The 26,510-nt window shown below is 48.1% G+C and overlaps 1 protein-coding gene across 2 annotated transcripts in view; it reads right to left on the bottom strand.

The window, feature by feature from the left end:
* Positions 1–26,510, bottom strand: part of LOC137562915 (zinc metalloproteinase-disintegrin-like VLAIP-B) — a 163,900-nt gene that overhangs the window by 29,095 nt on the left and 108,295 nt on the right. For both annotated transcript variants that reach the window (XM_068274728.1, XM_068274729.1), the window contains exons 15-20: positions 22,868–22,970; positions 11,342–11,486; positions 7,743–7,823; positions 6,703–6,778; positions 5,932–6,034; positions 1,004–1,094 (exon numbers count right to left, since the gene is read on the bottom strand). In XM_068274728.1, the coding sequence (XP_068130829.1) occupies positions 1,004–1,094; positions 5,932–6,034; positions 6,703–6,778; positions 7,743–7,823; positions 11,342–11,486; positions 22,868–22,970 (599 nt within the window). The remainder of the gene's footprint in view (positions 1–1,003; positions 1,095–5,931; positions 6,035–6,702; positions 6,779–7,742; positions 7,824–11,341; positions 11,487–22,867; positions 22,971–26,510) is intronic.

Here is a 26,510-nt window from a genome sequence, read left to right as displayed (position 1 = left end):
CCAGTGTGTTAAAGGGCAACTGAAGGGAGAAGACTATGGAAGCTGCCATGTTTATTTCCTTTTAAACAATACCAGTTGCCTGGCTGTCCTGCTGAGCTATGTGGATACAGAAGTATCTGTATCACACCAGAAACAAGCAAGCAGCTAATCTGTCAGATCTGACAATAATGTCAGAAACACCTGATCTGCTGCATGCTTGTTCAGGGTCTATGGCTAAACGTATTAGAGGCAGAGGATCAGCAGGGCCGCCAGGATGCTGGTATTGCTTAAATGGAAAAATAAACATGGCAGCCTCCATATCCCTCTCTCCTCAGTTGTCCTTTAAGGCAGAGTTCCCTGTCCTCAAGGCCCACCAACAGTACATGTTTTGCAGAAAACCACAAACATGCACAGGTGAGGTAATTAGTGTCTCCGCATAGCTGATCAACTACCACTGTGGATTTCCACAAAACATGCACTGTTGGTGGGCCTTGAGGACAGGGTTGGGGAACACTGCGTCAAGGAATATGCGTCTTTGTGTCAGGAGGAGTGAAACCAGTAGAATATAAATTAGGGATGCACCAGGGCCCCTGGACCTGAGGGGCCCTCCTCAAGTTGCTGCATCACCTCTTTATTGATCCTGCAATGCTAATGATCACTTCTAAACATGCTTTGAATAGTGGTAATCATTAACAAACCATTACATTGACTCTCTTTACTCCCCTCTCATACTGTGGCTGGTCTTGGAGAGTCAACTTTGGGTGATGTGTCCCAAACAGGTCAGTGTTCTCCCCCAAAAAAATTTCCAGCATGAAAAAGTAGCGTGTTGGGTGTGATGAGAGAATGCAGGGCCGTCACTTCTCTGCTCAGAGCATAGGAGGAGGTGAGCAAAGACAGCCGGGTGCTCACCAAAACTAGCCGGGTGCTCCAAAGAGCCTGGGGAGAACACTCTGAAGGTATGGCATATACAGTGTAGGTGGTGGCCAACATTTGCACTGGTGCCCATGGTTTGGTAATTGCTTACCTCTGGTGTGGACAGATGGGAGCCAGACTTCTTTCTTGCCTGTGGTCCAATGTATGCTGGGTTTGTGGCACCAGCTATAGCAGATGGAGATCTGTCATAGACAAAATAGCTGTCAGCAGTTAGCTAAATATTTTTTAAACTACACAGCCCATTTTTTGTCTAATCGATATGAGATGGTCTTCATAACAATGCCATAAAGATAGTATATACTATAGTATATTCTCTTAAAGGGAACCTAAACTGAGAAGGATATGGATGTTTCCTTTTAAACAATACCAGTTGCCTGGTAGTGCTGCTGATCTCTTTGCTGCAATAGTGGCTGAATCACACACCTGAAACAAGCATGCAGCTAATCCAGTCTGACTTCAGTCAGAGCACCTGATCTGCATGCTTATTCAGGGGCTGTGTCTGAAAGCAGGCTCGTACTGAGCCGCGAAGTGCCGATGTTTCCATCGGGGGCCCCGGCTGCCCCGCCTCCTGGGGCCCCAGTGCTGAAAAGGAGGGGGCACAGCGCAGGAAGGGGGAAAGCGGGCACAGAGCGGCGGGCCAGGGAGGGGGGAAAGCCTCCCCCCCTAGGGCCCCCCCTTCCGCGCTCGCCCCCCCAGAATTGCAGCCAGCCAGCGGAATGGCTTACCGAGAGCTATAGCTCTGCATGCCGCTGGTCTGGTCTTCTGCACTGACATTGTCCAATCACGCTCTCGCAGTACTTCCTGTGAGAGCGTGATTGGACAGTGCAGTGCAGGAGACCAGACCAGCAGTGGCATGCAGAGCTATCTGATCCCAGTAAGTGATTCCCGCTCGCTGCCGCTGCTGGCTGCAATTTTGGAGGGGAGAGCGTGGAAGGGGGGCCCTAGGTGAGGGGGGGGGGAAGCCCCCACCGCTCTGTGCCCACTGCCCCTCCTTCCAAGCTGGGGGGGGGGGGACTTAGACCTGGCTCTCTGCCTACCTAATTGGGGACACCTGTGGCCTGCCTACCTAAACTCTCCAGGTGAGGGAGGGGGGAGGCTTACCCCCCTCCCCGCCGCTCTGTGCCCATTTCCCCCCCTTCCACCATGGGGGCCCCCACTAACTGGTGACCTGCCTACCTAAACTGGGGACACCTAGACCTGGGTACATCTATTATGGGGTGTGGGACACCTATATACCTGCCTACCTAAACTGGGAAATCTGCCACCAATCTGACTGAATTTTGTGGGGCTATCTGCCGCCAATCTGATTGCATTTTGTGGGGTTATCTGCCGCCAATCTGATTGCATTTTGTGGGAGATATCTGCTGCCAATCTTATTGCATTTTGTAGGGGATATCTGCTGCCAATCTTATTGCATTTTGTGGGGGATATCTGCTGCCAATCTTATTGCATTTTGTGGGGGGATATCTGCTGCCAATCTGATTGCATTTTGTAGGGGATATCTGCTGCCAATCTTATTGCATTTTGTGGGGGATATCTGCTGCCAATCTTATTGCATTTTGTGGGGGGATATCTGCTGCCAATCTGATTGCATTTTGTGGGGATATCTGCCGCCCATCTGATTGCATTTTGTCAGAAAATCTGCTGCCATTTGACTACTTGATGAATTATCATGAGGCATGTAACTACTTGATGATTTTATCTAAAATGTATCTGGTCGGACCTAATCTCTGTGAATAACACCGCTACTTATTTTGTGTTTTTTTTTTTTTTTGCCCATGACCCATCATGACCACGCCCATGTTCCAGTGCGTGGTGACACCCATTTATTTTTGCTGCGCGCGCCGCATGTGGACATCTCCCTATTGGAGACTGTCCTCAGAAGTGCTCACAATCTATTCCCTACCATAAAATCATGCAAAATTTCTAGAGTACATGTATATGTGAGCCCAAAAAATGTGGGGGGGGGGGGGAGGGGAGGAGGAGAGGGGATCAGAGGAGGAGGAGAGACGGGGAGGAGGAGGAGAGGGGGCGGGCCCCAGGCTGAAACTTCCTTGGTGGGACCTTAGTGTCCCAGTCCGACCCTGGCTGAAAGTATTAGAAACATAGGATCAGCAGGAGAGTCAGGCAACTGGTATTATTTTAAAAGGAAAAATACATGCCTTTATCAGTTTAGGTTCCCTTTAAGGTATGTGCATGAATGCAACTTAATGCACAACCAACAGCCCAACATGACAAACCACATGACTTGTTGTTTGCACAACCAGTACATACAAATGTGCTGACCAACTAAACAACCAACAATTCATTTAAATACTTTGTTTGTGCACCATATCCGCATTCAAAAAACAAGTCATTCAAACGACTTGTACACAGGTGGCCAACCTGCACGATATTTGGTCAGTTGCTGCCGGTTGGATCGGTAGTGATGAGCGTAATGACCTAATTACGATTATGCGAAATGTCGCGTAGTTCGCTAAATTGCAATTATGGCCGTAATCGAAATTTTGCGAATTTCACGAAATTACGCAGAATTTTGCATTTATGGGGAATTTCATCATTACGATCTTTTTTTTTAAATAATTATGATCGCTTACCTAACACAAACAAATCAGAATTTCGGAAATTCGTCCGTCATTATCAGATATTGCAAGGCCCAAAACCAAGTGTCTCAGCATGTATGACCACTAGGTGCACCTTTACAAAGAGCACCTGTCTTAGAAGTAGCTGCAGGCAGAGACTCCTAATGCATTTAAAATGACAGCACGTGCAAGGGCCTTGGCATTATCAGATATTGCAAGGCCCAAAACCAAGTGTCTCAACATGACCACTAAGTGCACCATGGCAAAGAGCACCTGTCTTATAAGTGGCTGCAGATAGAGCATCCTGATACACTTAAAGCGACAGCATGTGCAGGGGCCTTTGCATTATCAATAATTGCAATCAATGAGTGACTTTCCTGAGTTTCGTCATTACCTAAATGTGCACAGTTACTATTGGAAACGAAATTACGTCATTTTCATAACTAAAATAACTTAGTTTCTATAGAAAACATGAAATTATGAATGATGAAACACGAAATTACGAAATTTCGCTTACAGAATTTCCGAATTACGGTTTCTATGGCAAGTACGAAATTATTAATTCCTGTCATAGTGGCAAAATTCATGCCCGTAATTAAGGCAACACGAAATTACGAAAGTTTTGGCTCAACACTATGGATTAGGCAAACTGCCTCTTACCAGTCAGTTATCTAGTCGTTTTCCCCGTGTACATACACCCAACCTATTGTCCAACAGAGAAGTTTGGACTATAGTTGGGCGGAAAACAAGACTGTATGAGACTTTAGTGTACTGGTCTCATTGAGACAGCAAACAATTTCCTGGCTAATTGTGATTGGTTCTAACCATGTGGCTGCATTAAGGGGAACCCGAGGTGAGAGGGATATGGAAGCTGCCATGTTTATTTAATTTTAAGCAATACCAGTTGCCTGGCTGCCCTGCTGATCCTCTGCCTCTAATACTTTTAGCCATAGACCCTGAAAAAGCATGCAGCAGACCAGGTACTCTGACTCAGGTTTTACTGGATTAGCCATATGCTTGTTCCAGGGTTTTGACTCAGACACTACTAGAAGATCAACAGGGCTGACAGGCAACTGGTGTTGTTTACAAGTAAATAAATATGGCAGCCTCCATATCCCTCTCACCTCGGGTTCCCTTTAAAGTGGACCTAAAGTGTATATTCCAAAGTGAAAAGGAGCCAGAATAACACTTATTAGGACTGTTCATCATATTTTTTTACCCACTGCAGCACCTGGTGATTGCATTGTAAAATAAAACCTAAAGCAAGGCTTCCATATTTATTTCCTTTTAAGCAATACCAGTTGCCTGGCTATCCTGCTGATTTCTTTGGCTGAAATAGTGTTTGAACCACACATCTGAAACAAGCATGCAGCTAATCCAGTCAGAACTTAGTCAGAGCACCTGATCTGCATGCTTGTTTAGAGTTTATGGCTAAAATTATTAGAGACATAGGATCAGCAGGACAGCCAGGACAGCCAGGCAATATGCATTGTTTAAAAGGAAATAAATATGGCAACCTTTACATCCCTCTCACTTTAGATTCCCTTTAAGCAGGAGGGGAGCAATGCGCCATAGTATGCGCCATAGTGTGTGTGTCACTGTGAATATTGTAGTTAGCAATACATTCCTCCCTTCACCCCATCTCCCTTTGATTGGCTGGCTCAGTGGCACACAACATTAATGTGCTGCTTTAAGAACTACCTCCTGGCTGCCCTCCTATGGCACAAGTTTTAGGTGTGGCTAAATAACAAAACCTGTATTTTCTGGCAATAAAGGTCAGTTTTTAAACATTTATTTATTATACTCTAGCATTAAATTGCATTCATGTACATACCTTAAAGGGAACCTAAACTATTATAACTTCTGTGGACTGTGCTGGCAGTGTAGAATTTATTTCTACACTTTAGGCCCACGTTAATGATATGAAGTTTACATAGTGCACCTGGAGATCACTGAGCTCTGAGGTGAGTGAGAGGAGAGGCGTAGCTCAAATTTTTAGCGCCCGGGGACAAAGATAGTTTTTGCGCCCCCCCCCCCCCCCTCTGGAAAAATGGGCGTGGCCACACATCAAAATGTGGTCATGGGTGGAGTCAAACGTTATTTAGAGAGCTATATGTGCCCCCTCAACCCATTCAGCCAGATGTGCCCCCCTTTAAATAGCCAAATGTGTGCCCCTTTAGTTAGCCAGATGTGCCCCCTTCACCCTGTTTAGATAGCCAGATGTGCCCCCTTTAGATAGCCTTATTCTGCTGCTGTTAACGCTCCTGCAGAGGGAGAGAGAGAAGCAGGGGCAGTTCAGGCAGCTAGCGAGCCACCTCTCAAGCACTTGAGGGTGCAATGGCCGTGCCCCCTTGCCCACCCATAGCTACTCCTTTGAGTGAGAGGAGAGGTGTCCACTGACACTACCAATTCACTCTTATACTATTGCCCTACACACCTCGATCCACAGCGTGTCATTTTCTTGCGGAACACAAACATTAAGACAAGTCCAGTCACTAGAGCCAGAGCAATGAGGGCTATCGCCACAATGATGCCAATATCTGAAAAGACAACACAAACAATAAGTAACATGGAAATAATATGCCTGGACAATGCTGAGATATACTGTGAGACTTTGTCATCATTCAACATGATATCACTGATGTCTTCTGAAAAAGGTTATAAAAATGTGTTTACTAATTGGAAACCACTGTATATGTCCCAGGGCCGGATTTACTATAAGGCACTGTAGGCTCGTGCCTACAGGCGCTTTATGATGGAAAGGCATCTCACTCCCCTCCTCGAGTGCCTCCTTCCTATGCAGAGACACAAGTGGAGCATAAATGAGAGGTTACTCACCCAGGTCTCAGCATTCCACTGACAGGATTTCCCTTCAGCCGGGGGCACCTCTAGCTACCTAATACCTGGAGGCACAAATAGCTACTTGGTATTAGGTAGCAAGAGGTACACATACAATTCATTATACCATATTTTTTCAGCTTCAGGCTTGCTTTAAAAGTGGACAGCATGTAATTAAATTATAAAAACAAGTTTGATATTACTTTTTTACCTATGTTTTGCATGGCTAGGTACTGAAAAGTAATTTTAAAATAAGTTGAAAAATTAACTCATGGGAGAAAGCTCAGGAAAAAAAGATGAATTTGATTAGTGCCAATATCCTAAACACACCGTACGTTTTGTATAAGGATCACTCATGTGCAATACATACTGGTATCTGAGGTGGTGTCACAGTTGGGAGGTGCCCAGCCTTCCTGGCAACGACACTGCAGCTCATGGTCACAAACCTAAAGGAAAAATCAATAAATCACCCAGGTAAAATGACTATTATACTAATGGGGCTTATTTGAAGCCCTGACTCCTGACAACATGGTCACTGCTAGAGTGTAGTAACAGATTGTAGCGTTTAGTACAAATGTTAGATGCTTGCATAATCTAACAATAGAGAATGGAACTTGGGGCGCAGGCTTAAAGGACACCTGAAGTCAGAGGAATATGGAGGCTGCCATATTTATTTCCTTTTCAACAATTCCAGTTGCCTGGAGGCCCTGCTGATCTATTTGGCTGCAGTAGTGTCTGAATCACACCAGAAACAAGCATGCAGCTAATCTAGTCAAATCTGACAATAGTGTCAGAAACACATGGGGCTTGATTCACAAAGCGGTGCTAACTGTTAGCACGCCTGTGAAAACCCCCTTAGCACGTCTAAACAAGCTTTTTGCACGCAAAACTTTACACGCGCAAAACTTTATGCGTGTAAAACTTTACGCGCGCACTGCACAGAGTGCAGGGCGCTCCGCGCGAAGTGCAGTGCCCATTAAAGCCTATAGGACTTAGCGCGCACATAGGACTTTGCGCGCGTAAAACCTTGCACATGGTACTTAGTGCACGATCTGATTGAGAAAAACGGTGCTAACCTACTTAGCACCCTGGTTAGCGCGCCTAAAGACTTTAGACGTGCTGAGTAGGTTAGCACCGCATAGTGAATCAAGCCCCTGATCTGCTGCATGCTTGTTCTGGGTCTATGGCTAAATGCATTAGAGGCAGAGGATCAGCAGGATAGGCAGGCAACTGGTATTGCTTAAAAAATAAATAAATATGGCATCTTCCATGTCACTCGCGCTTCAGTTGTCCTTTGTGATGTGATGTGCCTATAGATTCACACTTACCTTATATTCTATAAAGTCAATGGACCAAAATGTAATGTGTGCCCTAACATGTTATACTACAGAGTCAGATGTAATTTCTCACCCCGTGTCCTGGGCAGGCAGCAGAACAGTCCGCGGAACGGAAGGCACTATTAACAGTCACACATTTCCCAAGGTAACAAACCTAAAGGAAACCACAAACAAAAAAAGAGCGATAATTAAAGAGGCAAACTTCAGTAGTAAAGTATGAACAAACACTCAACCCACAGCTATGGTACATTTACCCTACACTCTGGAGAATATTCTGGCCACACCCATAATCCCATGTTTTAAGACCAACCAGAAGACAGATGATGACTAAGTTAGTGGCCAGGCATGGTCGGAAGAGCCCATTTCCGTTTCCGATACAATTCCGCATACCGTCATACCGAAATTCCGCTACCGTTTAATTCCGACGGTATTCCAGAGCTGTTCCGCGGAATTCCGACGTATTCGGAATTCCGTCGGAAAAATTTTAAACTCCCTCCTCCCATCCATCCATCCATCCATCCATCCATCCATCCATCCACTTATATAATCAAGTAGGGAATTGCAGATTTTCAAAACAGCTTATATACCATAGCTGGGATTTGAACGCAGGACACAGTGTGTAGTAGGTCTCTGTCTTACCCACTAGACCATCAGCCACACTACATGGTAAAGCTGGCCTAGCATCATTGTACCATACTACCATTATGATCAATTCAATAGAAAAAGTAGCATGATTAAGGATTTGTACTTTTTGAAAACCCAGATAACATACCATAGCTGGGATCAGAACCCAGGACTCAGTGTGTAGTAGGTCTCTGTCTTACCCACTAGACCATCAGCCACACCACATGCTAGAGCTGGCCTAGCATCATTGTACCATACTACCATTATGATCAATTCAATAGAAAAAGTAGCATGATTAAGGATTTGTACTTTTTGAAATGCCAGCTCACATACCATAGCTGGGATTAGAACCCAGGACTCAGTGTGTAGTAGGTCTCTGTCTTACCCACTAGACCATCAGCCAGACTACATGCTAAAGCTGGCCTAGCATCATTGTACCATACTACCATTATGATCAATTCAATAGAAAAAGTAGCATTATTAAGGATTTGTACTTTTTGAAAAGCCAGATAACATACCATAGCTGGGATTAGAACCCAGGACTCAGTGTGTAGTAGGTCTCTGTTTTAGCCACTAGACCATCAGCCACACTACATGCAAAAGCTGGCCTAGCATCATTGCACCATACTACCATTATGATCAATTCAACAGAAAAAGCAGCATGATTAAGGATTAGTACTTTTTGAAATGCCAGCTCACATACCATAGCTGGGATTAGAACCCAGGATTCAGTGTGTAGTAGGTCTCTGTCTTACCCACTAGACCATCAGCCACACTACATGCTAAAGCTGGCCTAGCATCATTGTACCATACTACCATTATGATCAACTCAATAGAAAAAGTAGCATGATTAAGGATTTGTACTTTTTGAAATGCCAGCTCACATACCATAGCTGGGATTAGAACCCAGGACTCAGTGTGTAGTAGGTCTCTGTCTTACCCACTAGACCATCAGCCACACTACATGCTAATGCTGGCCTAGCATCATTGTACCATACTACCATTATGATCAATTCAATAGAAAAAGTAGCATGATTAAGGATTTGTACTTTTTGAAAAGCATGCTTATATTCCATAGCTGGGATTTGAACCCAGGATGCAGTGGGTAGTAGGCATCTGTCTTACCCTCTAGACCATGAACCACACTACATGCTAAAGCTGGCCTAGCATAAACCATACTACCATTATGATCAATTCAATAGAAAAAGTAGCATGATTAAGGATTTGTACTTTTTGAAAAGCCAGATAACATACCATAGCTGGGATTAGAACCCAGAACTCAGTGTGTAGTAGATATATGTCTTAACCTCTAGACCATGAACCACACTACATGCTAAAGCTGGCCTAGCATAAACCATACTACCATTATGATCAGTTCAATAGAAAAAGTAGCATGTTTAAGGATTTGTACTTTTTGAAAAGCATGTAGTGTAGTTCATGGTCTAGAGGGTAAGACAGATACCTACTACACACTGTGTCCTGGGTTCAAATCCCAGCTATGGTATATAAGCTGTTTTGAAAATCTGCAATTCCCTACTTGATTATATTGATGAGAGAGAGATTGAGAGAGAGATTTTTTTTAGGTGTTATACAGGAAAACTCCGACCAATTTTCCGACCATCCCTATTAGTGGCCAGTATAGTGCTATAATTTACACTTACCACCAGGAAATACTAAAGGTGCGTACACACCTTTGATAGATGTTGCCCGTCGGGGATTGGCACCCGATCCTCTTGGGTGACATCGCTGGGCCAGGCTGCAGAGACGCGTGTCAGCTGTGTAGCTGACACCATGCTGTGTTGCTATGCAGGGAGGCGTGCGTGACATCACGTTTCGGGCGAGCAGCATGAACAACGAGATTGGCCGTCACTGAGGGTGAGCTGATCCCCAGGGCAGGTTGTTTGCTGGTTGGGGGGCTGCTCTGCACACACCTGAGTATCAGCTGAAGCGGTTCTTATTAGCCACCTCAACCAACTTTAGTTGTTAAAGTGTAACTGTCGGGCATAAAATCAAAAATCAATTCTTTATTTTTATCTGGTAAACAAGTAATAAGGATGTTAATCAGGCAATCCAAAAGTTTAAATCTCTATTACTTTTCTTGTTTATAAATGATCATTCCCCAGTTTACCTGACTCTTATTTGGTATGTTGCAGCAAAAAGGAAGTTGCAGGGCATGCTGGGTTGTCCTTTTTTTGCTTCTGTACATTAGTTAAGTCTGAGGGGAAATAAAGAAGCAAAAAAAGACAACCGTGCATGCCCTGCAACTTCCTGTGTGCGGCAACATACCAAATAAGAGTCAGGTAAACTGGGGAATGATCATTTATAAACAAGAAAAGTAATAGAGATTTTAACTTTTGGATTGCCTGATTAGCATCGTATTACTTGTTTACCAGATAAAAATAAATGATTTTATGCCAGACAGTTACACTTTTAGGTATGTTTTCCACTAGGAAACTTGCAATTGCACTGCGATGCGTTTGTGTTTCTTCTATTTTGCAGCACTGCAATTCCGCCACAGTCTGTCGGGTATATGGCGCAATTGCAGTACGTTTGTGATTTCTAATGAGGAAGAACACCAAAACTGCTGAAAAATCACATCATTACTTTATATAGGTGGCCATTTGCATGAAACATGCAGCAGACAACGATTGCCATCGGAGGGGGAAAAAAAAATGACATTCCAATCAAAGCACACTAATGGAAACCTTCCCTCATGATTTCCATTAGTTTGCGTTTTGAGATCCAATTGCGATCAGAATCACATTGTAAAATGCTACAAGTGGAAAATGGCCCACTTCTGAAAATGCTGGCTTCTGACTTGCCGCTATTCCCTCCAGGGCATGAGATCTCTTCCGTATACTGCAAGTCTGTCTGTAAGGCTACCTAAGCACACTAGATTTTTACTGTCCAAAATAATAATTTGTGGTCATTTTGGTGAATATCTACTGCGAGTATGGGGGAAGGGGGCTACCTTTCATAAATCTAATGAGTTATATACTACTTCGTCAAATTTGCAGACTTGGAAAGTGTGTTTCACTGTGCACTTACCTTTCCATCGCCACACATTGTCCCATTCTGCACCATTCCCGATGAATGTAAGACTGCCCGACAATTTGCAACAGATGCAACAGATGCACTGACTGAGGGGTTATTGCTGCCTCCGGAGCAGAACAGCACTCCGCACTTGACATCACTGTAAAAAACATACAGGAACAGTTGAGGGGAAACATATAGGTTGGTTTACAAAACTTATCTCTTAAAGCATCTGGCCATGTTTATGTTTCTACCTTATTTGTAAAATAACTTTTCAGGACTTTCCAAAGTAGAGAAAGTATCTTAAAATCAGCTGTTCCTGATTATGTTAGCGTTGATATTACCTATCTGGCTTTCTTTTTAGTACTCATTTGCTTGTTGAGTGCAAAAGCGTTCTATTCACTCAATTACAAAGGCCCCTTGTACATATAGCCCATCACGTTGCGGTACTCTTCCTCGCCGCAGTGGCCATTAAGGCAGACTCTGCAGTCCATTGCTGAGTGGTACAGCTCGGAACACAATTGCACTGGAGTCAATGGCACCAGTAGCAGTGTGGCGCGCATGTGGTGATCATTCAACATTCAGTGGTGTACTTCCTGTCCAGCAAGGAGCACATCACTGAGTGGGGGGTGGAGCAATGCAAATCACCATCGGCGCACTCTGCCTCATGGTAATTTAAACATGGAATGGTGCGGTGCAATTTTCCTGCAGCGGGCTTGCACAATCGCACTGCACTAAGTTTGCAATTATGCAAATCCATTTTTAAATCCAGACTGAAAACCCACCTGTTCAGTTTGGCATTTGCAGAATTATAACTTCTGTTGTGTGAATACTTCATCCTACTACCAATTACTGAATCTGAGAGAGCCTAAGCGCTTTGAGTCCTATGGGAGAAAAGCGCTATAGAAATGTTATTGTATATTGTATATTGTATAAAAATAATGCAGCAATCAATGCTGTCTCTACAGCTAAGAATAAAGTCTCTTGCGTAGTCACATACACCGCGTAGAGGTAGCCCAGTGATAGGCAAACTTGGATCTCCAGCTGTTCAGGAACTACAAGTCACACAATGCATTTGCCATTATGAATCATGACTGTGGCTGTCAGACTCCTGCAATACATTTTGGGGCTTGTAGTTCCTTAACAGCTGGAGAGCCCAGTGTCGTGTGTCCTAACTCTGGCCCTGTAGCATGCATAGTACAAACATCCACGCATTCAGCACTGGCCCTGCGTGCATGTTTGTGCTATGCATGTTACAGGGCCAGAGTTAGGACACATACGACACTGGGCTACCTCTACGCGGTGTATGTGACTACTCAAGAGACTTTATTCTTGTAACGGAGATCCCAGCTTTTAACTTAGCTGCAGGTAGGGACAGGCACCAGCATCAGAGGCGTAGCTATGGGGGGGGGGGCAAGGTGGAACATATGTTCCCGGGGGAAGAACTGTGAGGGAGCTTAGCGCAGCGGCTGCACCCCCAATGCATGAGAGGCGGCTCGCTGGCTGCCCAAAGTGCCCCTGCTTCTCTCCTTCCCTCTGCAGAGGAGTGCAGAAGCGTTAACAGTGGCAGAAAAAGTGGGGCACATATGGCTATCTAAAGGGGGGGCACATCTAGTCTATCTGTAGAGGGCACAAGCAGTCTATCTGTAGGGGGCAGATCTAGTCCATCTGAACAGGAGAAGGGGGCACATTTGGCTATCTAAATGGGGAATGGGGTAGCTAAACAGCATCTGTACATTTGACTCCACCCATGACCACGACCAGATTCTGATGTGTAGCCATGCCCACTTTGTACAAAGAGTCATCTCTTGAGGGAAGGGGGGGCGCAAAAACTGTCTTTGCCCCCGCTGAAAACCCCAGCTACACCTCTGACCGGCAGCTCACTCCTGCTCATCATCCCTCTCCCCTATTCACAAAGCAGAAGACATTGACTGAAAGGGAGCTAAACAACATGTCTGCATGGTGAGAGGCCATCAGTAACAATCACTAGAGTTGGGCCGAACCTCCAATTTTAGGTTCGCGAACCGGGTTCGCGAACTTTCGCGGAACGTTCGGTTCGCGTTAAAGTTCGCGAACCGCAATAGACTTCAATGGGGATGCGAACTTTGAAAAAAAAAAATAATTATGCTGGCCACAAAAGTGATGGAAAAGATGTTTCAAGGGGTCTAACACCTGGAGGGGGGCATGGCGGAGTGGGATACACGCCAAAAGTCCCCGGGAAAAATCTGGATTTGACGCAAAGCAGCGTTTTAAGGGCAGAAATCACATTGAATGCTAAATGACAGGCCTAAAGTGCTTTAAAACATCTTGCATGTGTATACATCAATCAGGTAGTGTAATTAAGGTACTGCTTCACACTGACACACCAAACTCACCGTGTAACGCACCGCAAACAGCTGTTTGTACTAGTGACGGCCGTGCTGGACTGGTGCGCACCATGGCGAGAGTGCAGGTTTTGGTGGCTTTACAGCCCATATGGTCGGCCTGGCTGATGTAGCTGAATGACAGAACAGTGACTGTCCAGCTGATCAAATTTGGTCTGACCACAATGAAGCAACGACCTTATTATCTTTTGTGTGCCCCCCCGAGACACTCATCTAGGCGCCGGTCATTGCTTCATTGTGATACGCAAGCCCCTTCACCACGGCAAGGTAATGATCACGAAGGGGAATGGGCGCATGTTCATGCCTTTTCTTTTGTTGTTGCAGCTGCCCTCAGTGCAGCCAGAACAATTAGGCAGTCATGTACACGCACCATAAAAATTATTACAGCGGCCGCTGCTAGCAGCGGCCTAAAAAATTCAGCAATCCGCCTGGAGTCCCGGACCCTGTTGGTGGTGGCGGAGAAGGTAGTGAAGCGGCCTGCAGGCAAACATGCTGTGTGGAGGGACTGGGAGCGACTTAGTCTTTTTGGGGCAGGCCAGGCAGCCAGTCACACGGCGTGCAGGCAGAGATGCTGTGTGTGCGGGGACTGACTTAGTCTTGGGGCGGGCAGCAGCCCTCCGGGATCCATGCCTCATTCATTTTGATAAAGGTGAGGTACTTAACACTTTTGTGACTTAGGCGACTTCTCTTCTCTGTGACAATGCCTCCAGCTGCGCTGAAGGTCCTTTCTGAGAGGACGCTTGCGGCAGGGCAGGAGAGAAGTTGGATGGCAAATTGGGACAGCTCTGGCCACAGGTCAAGCCTGCGCACCCAGTAGTTCAAGGGTTCCTCATCGCTGTTCACAGCAGTGTCTACATCCACACTTAAGGCCAGGTAGTCGGCTACCTGCCGGTTGAGGCGTTGGTGGAGGGTGGATCCGGAAGGGCTACGGCGAGGCGTTGGACTAAAGAACGTCCGCATGTCCGACATCACCATGAGATCGCTGGAGCGTCCTGTCTTTGACTGCGTGGACACGGGAGGAGGATTAGTGGCAGTGGTACCTTGCTGGCGTTGTGCTGTCACATCACCCTTAAAGGCATTGTAAAGCATAGTTGACAGCTGGTTCTGCATGTGCTGCATCCTTTCCACCTTCCGGTGAGTTGGTAACAGGTCCGCCACTTTGTGCCTGTACCGAGGGTCTAGTAGTGTGGCCACCCAGTACAGCTCATTCCCCTTGAGGTTTTTTATACGGGGGTCCCTCAACAGGCAGGACAGCATAAAAGACGACATCTGCACAAAGTCGGATCCAGTACCCTCCATCTCCTCTTGCTCTTCCTCAGTGACGTCAGGTAAGTCAACCTCCTCCCCCCAGCCGCGAACAATACCACGGGAAGGTTGAGCAGCACAAGCCCCCTGCGACGCCTGCTGCGGTTGTTCTCCTGCCGCTGTCCCCTCCTCCTCCTCCTCCCCCAAAGAAACACCTTGCTCATCATCCTCTGAGTCTGACTCGTCTTCTGCACACGACCTCTCTTCTTCCTCCTCCTCCCCCCTCTGTGCTGCCGCAGGTGTTGAGGAAACAGCTGGGTCTGATGAAAATTGGTCCCATGCCTGTTCCTGCCGTAATGGTTCCTGGTCACGCTCATTCGCAGCTTCATCCGCCACTCTACGCACAGCACGCTCCAAGAAGTACGCGTAGGGAATTAAGTCGCTGATGGTGCCCTCACTGCGGCTCACCAGGTTGGTCACCTCCTCAAACGGCCGCATGAGCCTGCATGCATTTTTCATCAGTGTCCAGTTGTCGGGCCAGAACATCCCCATCTTCCCAGACTGTTTCGTTCTACTCCAGTTGTAGAGGTACTGGGTGACAGCTTTCTTCTGTTCTAGCAGGCGGGAGAACATGAGCAGGGTCGAGTTCCAGCGAGTGGGGCTATCGCAAATGAGGCGTCTCACCGGCATGTTGTTTTTACGCTGAATTTCTGCAAATCGTGCCATGGCTGTGTAAGAGCGCCTCAAATGCCCACAGAACTTCCTGGCCTGCTTCAGGACATCCGCTAAGCCAGGGTACTTTGCCACAAATCTTTGAACCACTAGATTCATGACATGTGCCATGCAGGGTATGTGTGTCAGCTTCCCCATATGCAAAGCGGCAAGCAGATTGCTGCCGTTGTCGCACACCACGTTGCCTATCTCCAGGTGGTGCGGGGTCAGCCACTCATCCACCTGTTTCTTAAGAGCAGCCAGGAGAGCTGCTCCAGTGTGACTCTCCGCTTTGAGACAAGCCATGTCTAAGATGGCGTGACACCGTCGTACCTGGCATGCAGCATAGGCCCTGCGGAGCTGGGGCTGTGTAGCTGGAGAGGAGAACTGCCACTCAGCCAAGGAGGAGGAGGAGGACAGCGAAGAGCATGTAGCAGGAGGAGAGGAGGTGGCAGGAGGCCTGCCTGCAAGCCGTGGAGGTGTCACAATTTGGTCCGCCGCTTTCTGCTTGCCATCGTTCACCACCAGGTTCACCCAATGGGCTGTGTAGGTAATGTAGCGGCCCTGCCCGTGCTTGGCAGACCAGCCATCCGTGGTCAGGTGTACCCTTGACCCAACGCTCTTCGCAAGAGATGACACCACTTGCCTCTCAACTTCACGGTGCAGTTGGGGTATGGCCTTTCTCGAAAAATAAGTGCGGCCTGGCATCTTCCACTGCGGTGTTCCGATGGCCACAAATTTACGGAAGGCCTCAGAGTCCACCAGCCGGTATGGTAACAGCTGGCGAGCTAACAGTTCCGCCACGCCAGCTGTCAGACGCCGGGCAAGGGGGTGACTGGCCAAAAGTGGCTTCTTCCGCTCAAACATTTCCTTCACGGACACCTGACTGCTGCTGTGGGCAGAGGAGCAGGAACCGCTCAAGGGCAGAGGCGGAGTGGAGGAGGGTGCCTGTGAAGGTGCAAGGGAGAAAGCGGCAGAAGCAGATGATGCACCTGAAGGAGGAAGAGGAGAAGGAGGGTGACTTTTCTTTTGTGTGCTGCTGCTGCTTTTGCTCAGGTGGCCATCCCATTGCTGTTTGTGCCTTTTCTCCAGGTGCCTTCGTAAGGCACTTGTCCCTACGTGAGTGTTGGCCTTTCCACGGCTCAATTTTTGTTGGCAGAGCGAACAGATGGCTTTGGTCCGATCTGAGGCACACACATTAAAAAATTTCCACACCGCTGAGCCACCCTGGGATGTGGGCACTATGGGGACCTCAGCAGCTGATGCTGAAGGGCAAGTTGGCTGGCTGTACATAGGTGGCGATACATGGTGCCGGACTCTGCCACCAGCTGTTTCTGACGAAGAGCTGCCCCAGCTTCTTTCAGCAACTTCTCTCCTCCTACTACTCTCTGACTCCCCCTCTGAACTGTCCCCCTCTTCATCTCCTCTATTGGGAACATACAGAGGATCCCTATTACCGTCATCATCGTAGTCATCCTGCCCAGCTTCGCTTGCCTCAGACAAATCCAAACTTGCACCATCAGTAGGTCCTTCATCCTCCTGACACGTTACATCCATAGTGTTGCCGCGTAACTCAGACATATTAGCTGGTGAAAATTCATCTGGCTGTAACAACAATGGCTGTGCATCAGTGATTTCAACACTAAATAATTCTTGCGAAGTGTCAAATGCAGCGGAAGTGGTGCTAGTAGTAGCGCTGGTGGCTGAGCAAGATGAGGTGTTCTGTGTCGCTAAATACTCAACCACGTCCTGACAATCTTGGGAGGTGATGGGACGTGCCTTCTTCCGAGCACTGTACTGTGGGCCAGGTCCACACGAAATTACATTTACACGACCTCGCGCAGACCTGCCGGGTGGCCTTCCTCTGCCTCTGCCATTACCTCTTCCTCTTCCTCTACCTGTTTTGTCCATATTGGGTATGCACGGAGTGGTATATCACACTGCGTGCACTCACGTAGGTAGGTGGGTTCACTTAACTGCACAGGTATGCGCACTGATGCGGTGGGTTCACTGAACAGAACAGGTATACAGTGGCGGGTTCACAGAACAGGTATGCAGTGGCAGGATCACTGAACACAATAGGTATGCAGTGGTGTGTTCACTAAACAGGTATACAGTGGCGGGTCCACTGAACAGAACAGGTATACAGTGGCGGGTTCACAGAACAGGTATACAGTGGCGGGTCCACTGAACAGAACAGGTATACAGTGGCGGGTCCACTGAACAGAACAGGTATACCGTGTTGGGTCCACTGAACAGAACAGGTATACAGTGGCTGGTTCACAGAACAGGTATGCAGTGGCAGGATCACTGAACACAATAGGTATGCAGTGGCGTGTTCACTAAACAGGTATACAGTGGCGGGTCCACTGAACAGAACAGGTATACAGTGGCGGGTCCACTGAACAGGTATACAGTGGCGGGTCCACTGAACAGAACAGGTATACAGTGGCGGGTTCACAGAACAGGTATGCAGTGGCGGGTCCACTGAACAGAACAGGTATACAGTGGCGGGTTCACAGAACAGGTATGCAGTGGCAGGATCACTGAACACAATAGGTATGCAGTGGCGTGTTCACTAAACAGGTATACAGTGGCGGGTCCACTGAACAGAACAGGTATACAGTGGCGGGTTCACTGAACAGGTATACAGTGGCGGGTCCACTGAACAGAACAGGTATACAGTGGCGGGTCCACTGAACAGGTATACAGTGGCGGGTCCACTGAACAGAACAGGTATACAGTGGCGGGTTCACAGAACAGGTATGCAGTGGCGGGTCCACTGAAGAGAACAGGTATACAGTGGCGGGTTCACAGAACAGGTATGCAGTGGCAGGATCACTGAACACAATAGGTATGCAGTGGCGTGTTCACTAAACAGGTATACAGTGGCGGGTCCACTGAACAGAACAGGTATACAGTGGCGGGTTCACTGAACAGGTATACAGTGGCGGGTCCACTGAACAGAACAGGTATACAGTGGCGGGTTCACAGAACAGGTATGCAGTGGCAGGTTCACTGAACACAACAGGTATGCAGTGGCAGGTTCACTGAACACAACAGGTATGCAGTGGCGGGTTCACTGAACAGGTATACAGTGGCAGGTCCACTGAACAGAACAGGTATACAGTGGCGGGTCCACTGAACAGAACAGGTATACAGTGGCGGGTCCACTGAACAGAACAGGTATACAGTGGCGGGTTCACAGAACAGGTATACAGTAGCGGGTCCACTGAACAGAACAGGTATACAGTGGCGGGTTCACAGAACAGGTATGCAGTGGCAGGATCACTGAACAGGTATGCAGTGGCAGGATCACTGAACAGGTATGCAGTGGCAGGATCACAGTACAGGTATGCAGTGGGCTGAGGGCTCACTGAACAGAACAGGTATGCAGTGGCAGGATCACTGAACAGGTATGGAGTGGCAGGATCACAGTACAGGTATGCAGTGGGCTGAGGGCTCACTGAACAGAACAGGTATGCAGTGGCAGGATCACTGAACAGGTATGCAGTGGCAGGATCACTGAACAGGTATGCAGTGGCAGGATCACAGTACAGGTATGCAGTGGGCTGAGGGCTCACTGAACAGAACAGGTATGCAGTGGCAGGATCACTGAACAGGTATGGAGTGGCAGGATCACAGTACAGGTATGCAGTGGGCTGAGGGCTCACTGAACAGAACAGGTATGCAGTGGCAGGATCACTGAACAGGTATGCAGTGGCAGGATCACTGAACAGGTATGCAGTGGCAGGATCACAGTACAGGTATGCAGTGGGCTGAGGGCTCACTGAACAGAACAGGTATGCAGCCAGGAAGAAGTTAAGCCTAACTAATCTTTCCCTATATGAGAGACTGCAGCAGCTCGCCCTACTCTCACTAATGCAGGCACACGAGTGGCCGTAATGGCCGCCGCTGCCTGCCTTATATAAGGGGGGGTGGGGCTCCAGGGGCTAGTGTAGCCTAATTGGCTACACTGGGCCTGCTGACTGTGATGTAGAGGGTCAAAGTTGACCCTCAGTGCATTATGGGGCGAACCGAACTTCTTCCGCAAAAGGTTCGCGTGCGGTACCCGCACGCGAACCACCTACGTTCGCGCGAACCACGTTCGCCGGCGAACCGTTCGGCCCAACTCTAACAATCACCAATGAGTGTATTAACCACTTAAGGACCAGGGCTTTCTGCTGTGATCGGTTCTGCGTGGGCTCTCCAGCCCGCAGCACCGATCAGGATTGAGCCTTGGCGATCAGACTTCCCCCCTTTTTTCCCCACTAGGGGGATGTCCTGCTGGGGGGTTTGATCGCCGCCAGCTGTTTGTGATCTGCGGGGGGGGGGGGGGGCTCTTCAAAGCCCCCCTCCCCAGCGTTTTCGGCGCTCCCTCCTTCCCCTTACCTCCCTCTCCCTCCATGGGCTGCGCAGGACGGATTTCCGTCCTGCGCATTGAAGGATAGGCTTCAGCCTATCATATGCCGGCGATCCCCGGCCAATCAGAGGCCGGGGATCGCCGATCTATGTCACGGCGCTGCTGTGATGTAAACAGCTGGGATTTCTTCCCCGCCTGTTTACAGTTTGCTGGCGAGCCGCGATCGGCGGCTCTCCGGCTGTTCATGGAGACAGCCTCCGTAAACTAGCATGGAAAGGCCGCTCGATCGAGTGGCCGTTTCCATGCTATACCACTAACGACTCGCCGACGCCTATCGGCGTTAGGCGGTCGTTAAGTGTTTTAACCAGCTTTCTTCTTGGTTTAGATTCTGCAGCAGACTAATTCTTGGTTAACCTGGTTATTTATTCTCAGGGGCGGCGCCAGGGGGGTGCTTGGGGGTGCTCGAGCACCCCCTAGAATTGTCCAAGCACCCCCAAAGCACCCCCTGGAGTGAACTGACTTCAGGCGTCTAAAAGACGCCAAGTCAGTTCACACAGCGGCAGCACGGAGCAGCAGGCAGGGCTACGGTAAGATGGCCGCCCGGAGCCCTGTTCTGCAGACTTCGAGTCTGCAGTGCATGGCTTTGGGCGGCCATTTTCCCGTAGCCCTGCTCTCTGCATGCAGGCAGGAAGTCTCGTCGTGACGTCGGGAAGGAAGAGGATCGTGGGCGCGCGGGCGCTGCGCGCCACAATGAGGTCGGAACAGGAGGTCGGGAAAGAAGGTCTTCTGGCTGTAGGTGAGTAAATGGGTTTTTCTTTTCTTTTTCAGGTGATGCTGATTGTGCATATTGGGGCCATATCTGCTACGGATTGTGCATATTGGGGTCATATCTGCTACGGATTGTGCATATTGGGGTCATATCTGCTACGGATTGTGCATATTGGGGTCATATCTGCTACGGATTGTGCATATTGGGGTCATTTCTGCTACCGATTGTGCATATTGGGGTCATTTCTGCTACCGATTGTGCATATTGGGGTCATTTCTGCTACCGATTGTGCATATTGGGGTCATTTCTGCTACCGATTGTGCATATTGGGGTCATTTCTGCTACCGATTGTGCATATTGGGGTCATTTCTGCTACCAATTGTGCATATTGGGGTCATTTCTGCTACCGATTGTGCATATTGGGGTCATATCTGCTACGGATTGTGCATATTGGGGTCATATCTGCTACCGATTGTGCATATTGGGGTCATTTCTGCTACGGATTGTGCATATTGGGGTCATATCTGCTACCGATTGTGCATATTGGGGTCATATCTGCTACGGATTGTGCATATTGGAGTCATATCTGCTACCGATTGTGCATATTGGGGTCATATCTGCTACCGAGTGTGCATATTGGGGTCATATCTGCTACCAATTGTGCATATTGGGGTCATATCTGCTACGGATTGTGCATATTGGGGTCATATCTGCTACGGATTGTGCATATTGGGGTCATATCTGCTACGGATTGTGCATATTGGGGTCATATCTGCTACCGATTGTGCATATTGGGGTCATATCTGCTACCGATTGTGCATATTGGGGTCATTTCTGCTACGGATTGTGCATATTGGGGTCATATCTGCTACCGATTGTGCATATTGGGACCATATCTGCTACCGATTGTGCATATTGGGACCATATCTGCTACCGATTGTGCATATTGGGACCATATCTGCTACCGATTGTGCATATTGGGACCATATCTGCTACCGATTGTGCATATTGGGACCATATCTGCTACCGATTGTGCATATTGGGGCCATATCTGATAACAATTGTGCATATTGGGGCCATATCTGATAACGATTGTGCATATTGGGGTCATATCTGCTACCAATTGTGCATATTGGGGCCATATCTGATAACGATTGTGCATATTGGGGCCATATCTGATAACGATTGTGCATATTGGGGTCATTGGACGTGTTTTTTGTTAAAATCTGCTCACATTACGTGTATTTTCTTGAGAAAACCTGCACAATTATGTGAATTTTCTGGGAAAAGGGTCACCAAAACTTGGGCCCTCTGTCTTTGCGTTGCACTTTTAAAGGGAACCCGAGGTGAGAATAATATTGAGGCTGCCATATTTATCTCCTTTTAAGTAATACCAGCTGCATGGCTGCCGTGTTGGTCCTCTGCCTCTAATTCTTTCAACCATAGACCCTGAACAAGCATGCAGCAGGTCAGGGGTTTCTGACAATATTGTCAGAACTGACAAGATTAGCTGCATGCTTGTTTCTGGTGTAATTCAGTTCACTACTACAGCCAAATAGATCAGCAGGGCTGCCAGGCAACTAAAATTGTTTAAAAGGAAATAAATATGGCAGCCACCATATCACTCTCACCCTGGGTTCACTTTAAATTACAGTTAGCCCCGCCCTCATCCGCTCATGACCACGCCCATTTTTTCGCCAGCCACACCCATTTTTTGCCGCGGCGCTTCGCGCGCCGCAGGTCGTCAGCTCCCCCGGAAATTGGTCCAGCACCTGCATAGCACCCCCTAAAAAAAATTCCTGGAGCCGCCACTGTTTATTCTTAGCAGGTGGCATGCACTATGTTGCATGAGGCAGTCGTACACGTGCTGTCACTGTGGACATAGCTCATGCCATGTAGCAGCACACATGCCCCATCAGTTCCCCAGCCAATCACAGGCAGCAGGGCAGGAGGGGGAATGTGTGGGGTGATTGGACACTGCGCCATGGCCAATCGGGGGGGGGGGGGACATGATGCATACAGAGGATGGCTTGAAATTATTGTTATATATGAGAAAAACAGGTGCTTACCTAGCGTCACAGGCCACATAGCTGTCAGCCTTTTTCTGACAGTATCCATAGCTGGTGCCTCTCCGGTTTACATTGAAGCAAGTGTCTGTTCCCACTGAGGAACCTGTGACAAGAGTCAGACTGGTAACCATGGAGACAATGCAGCTGACAGGTAAGTGACAAACATCAGAGTTGCGACTATTTTATCCCAATATCTCTGTTTAATTTAACATTCCCCTGCCTGTTCTTTGATGTTGACTGTGCTCGTGTGTGTTTAGTAGCCAGAATAATTGGTTGCAGTCTACCTTTCCTGCATGACTAGCAGGTGCAAGAAAAGAGAGCCTCTGATCTCTCTCACCATGCGCATTCCATCTTCAAAAATTCTCCCTTCAGGAGATAATGGTCAGTTGTAACAAAAACTTCCAGGCACAGGGACAGCATCTTCCCTCAGGGGGTGGCCCTGCTTAAAAGGGTACCCAAGGTAGTGGGGGATTAGATTTACTTATCTGTGGCTTCTTCAAGCCTCTAGCAGTCTATCAGGTCTATTGCTGTAGTTTCCATGCCTTCCAGGCCTTCCCCTCCAAAAGGTCCCTGCACATGGCTGTGGTCACGGCTACTGAGCATATACAGGTGCATCTGCGCACCTCTATCAATCACATTCTCATGGCTGGGAGTGTTCTGCACTTGTGCATTTTACAAAGCCGTAAACTGCACAAGCACAGCCTCTGCTGCGGAAACGGCTATTTAGCCGCACAATGAAATGGACGCGCCGGTTCATCGCATTCTGTCTTCTATACCGTTATTCTCCATATGAAAAATCGGCGCCGTACCGGTTATGATAACGGCTATGAATAGTTCCATTACACCGTTATCCGAATCAGGGGGCCCCAGAGCCGGCACAGCGCAGGAAGGGGGGAAATTGGGCACACAGAGCGGCGGGGAGAGGGGGAAGCTTCCCCCCCTCCCTCACCTAGGGCCCCCCCCCCTTCCGCGCTCCCCCTTCCGCACTCCATATCCCTCCAAAATTTTAGCCAGCGGCAGCGAGCGGGGAATAGCTTTACCGGCATGAAGACGTCAGTCATCAGAGGAGATCCATCGCTCTGCGTGCCTCTGGCTGGTCTCCATCTCCTGCAATGCACTGACCAATCACGCTCTCACAGGAAGTACTGCAAGAGCGTGATTGGTCAGTGCATTGCAGGAGAGACGGAGACCAACCAGCGGCACGCAGAGCGATGGATCTCCTCTGATGACTAGAGATGGGAAGTTCGGATCTTTTCAATGATCCGGATGATTCGAATCGGATCATTGAAGAGATCCGGATCTTTGATCCGAATCTCGGATCATTTTACTACCGGAAGCATTCGGGGGTGAAATGAACAGCAGGACAGGTCTGTGGACAGGAGAAGGGGAGGGGGGTGGACACACAGAGAAGGGGAGAAGATGGACAGAGGGCAGGGAGTGGACAGAGAAGGGAGGAGCAGAGAGCAGAAATGTTTGCACGTAATACCCACATGCTGAAGTCATATGCTTTACATATATTTCACCTATATGTTCATCTGTACACTTTGAAAGAAAAGGTCGCACAGTGAAAGAAAGCATTCCCAGAAGATAAGTGCAGCTGTTTAGTGCCGAGTGCAGGAGGATTATATTGCCTTTCAATCACAGTGTCTGCAAAGTTACTGAGCTGAGCCAAAAGCTTCCAATGTGTTCACTGTGCAGCACAACTACGGAAGAGACAGCCTATAATGAGCAGCACATTGCAGCCAGTATGTGTGCTCTACACATATCTGGCAGTGGCACCCATGTCCCCTCTCTCTCATCTACCTGTCTCCCTGCAAGGCTGCCTCCCATCCAACAGAGCGATCCCTGCTTCCAGGACCCCGCTGCCCGCTGAGAGGGGGCGTGTTGCTCCTGGCCCCGCCCCTTTTGCGATCCGAATCGTTTATTTTGATGATTCGGATGATCGACTCATAAAATAGATTCGGATCAAAGATCCGAATCGTTCATGATCCGGACAACACTACTGATGACTGACGTCTTCATGCCGGTAAAGCTATTCCCCGCTCGCTGCTGCTGGCTAAACTTTTGGAGGGAGGGGGAGTGCGGAAGGGGGAGCGCGGAAGGGGGGGGGCCCTAGGTGAGGGAGGGGGGGGGAAGCTTCCCCCCTCCCCGCCGCTCTGTGTGCCCAATTTCCCCCCTTCCTGCGCTGTGCCGGCTCTGGGGCCCCCTGATTTGGATAACGGTGTAATGGAACTATTCATAGCCGTTATCATAACCGATACGGCGCCGATTTCTCATATGGAGAATAACGGTATAGAAGACAGAATGCGATGAACCGGCGCGTCCATTTCATTGTGCGGCTAAATAGCCGTTTCCGCAGCAGAGGCTGTGCTTGTGCAGTTTACGGCTTTGTAAAGTGCACAAGTGCTGAACACTCCCAGCCATAAGAATGTGATTGATAGAGGTGCGCAGATGCACCTGTATATGCTCAGTAGCCGTGACCACAGCCATGTGCAGGGACCTTTTGGAGGGGAAGGCCTGGAAGGCATGGAAACTACAGCAATAGACCTGATAGACTGCTAAAGGCTTAAAGAAGCCACAGATAAGTAAATGTAATCCCCCACTACCCCCGCTGTGCCGGCTCTGGGGCCCCCTGATTCGGATAACGGTGTAATGGAACTATTCATAGCCGTTATCATAACCGATACGGCGCCGATTTGGAACGGTTGCTGTTACACATTAGCTTTGCGGCAACACACGCGTCCATTTCTACCTGCGGACAACTTTCTCGTACCGCCTCTGCTGTGCCTGTCTGAAACTGGAGAGGGGTCATTTAGCTACGCTGTCTGTATCTATTCAGGAAATCAGATGACAGTTTTACTGCCATGCTTGGGAACTGAATACACTGTAAGGATGGTCCAACGACTGTCATCTTAAAGAAAACCTGAACTGAAAATTAAAAGTCAAAATAAGCATACACAAGTCATACTTACCTTCCATGTAGTCTACTCCTCAGTGTGTTTCTCCTGTCCCGCGTCCTGTTTGTTCACTGTGATCAAGGGAATTTTCCGTCCGCTATTTTGAAAATGGCTATTACCCATAACAGCTTTCTGGTCAGCACACAGTTTAACTGTAACATCACCCACTTGAGCCATAGGGAAACATGGACATTACCTGGTACATCAGTTTTCCTCTCAGATATAACTGACAGCAACTGATATTTTACTGACAGCAACTGATATATTTCAGATCTGACAAAATATTGTCAGAACTGGAAGGGATTATTGTCAGAAGAAAATGGTGAGCTTCTGAGAGGAACTGATGGCAAGGTAACTATGCAATGTTCATTTGAAGTTACCTCATGTGTTAATTTAAAATATTTTTACTCAGTGCAGGTTCTCTTTAAGGAGAGGGTAATCTTTTCTTGCATCAAAAGGATGAGTTTCAGAGGCTGCGTCCGCGGGAGGATTTTTTAAAATAAAATGTGTTTTTTATCTGTTAGATAGCACTTCGCTAGCTAACTATGTCCCCCAAGCCCCACCACACCTAACTAAATTCCCCAATCGCCACCTGCAATATTTATCCCACAGCCACAGCTTCACCATACAGCTTCACTCGTCGCTATGGCGATGATCGGACATGACGTCTGACGTCATGCGCAGTC

The sequence above is a fragment of the Hyperolius riggenbachi genome, chromosome 3 (assembly GCF_040937935.1).
Source record: "Hyperolius riggenbachi isolate aHypRig1 chromosome 3, aHypRig1.pri, whole genome shotgun sequence".
In the NCBI taxonomy this organism is placed as follows: domain Eukaryota; kingdom Metazoa; phylum Chordata; class Amphibia; order Anura; family Hyperoliidae; genus Hyperolius; species Hyperolius riggenbachi.
Note: the sequence above shows the minus strand (reverse complement) of the source record. Positions and strands in the feature narration are given on the sequence as shown.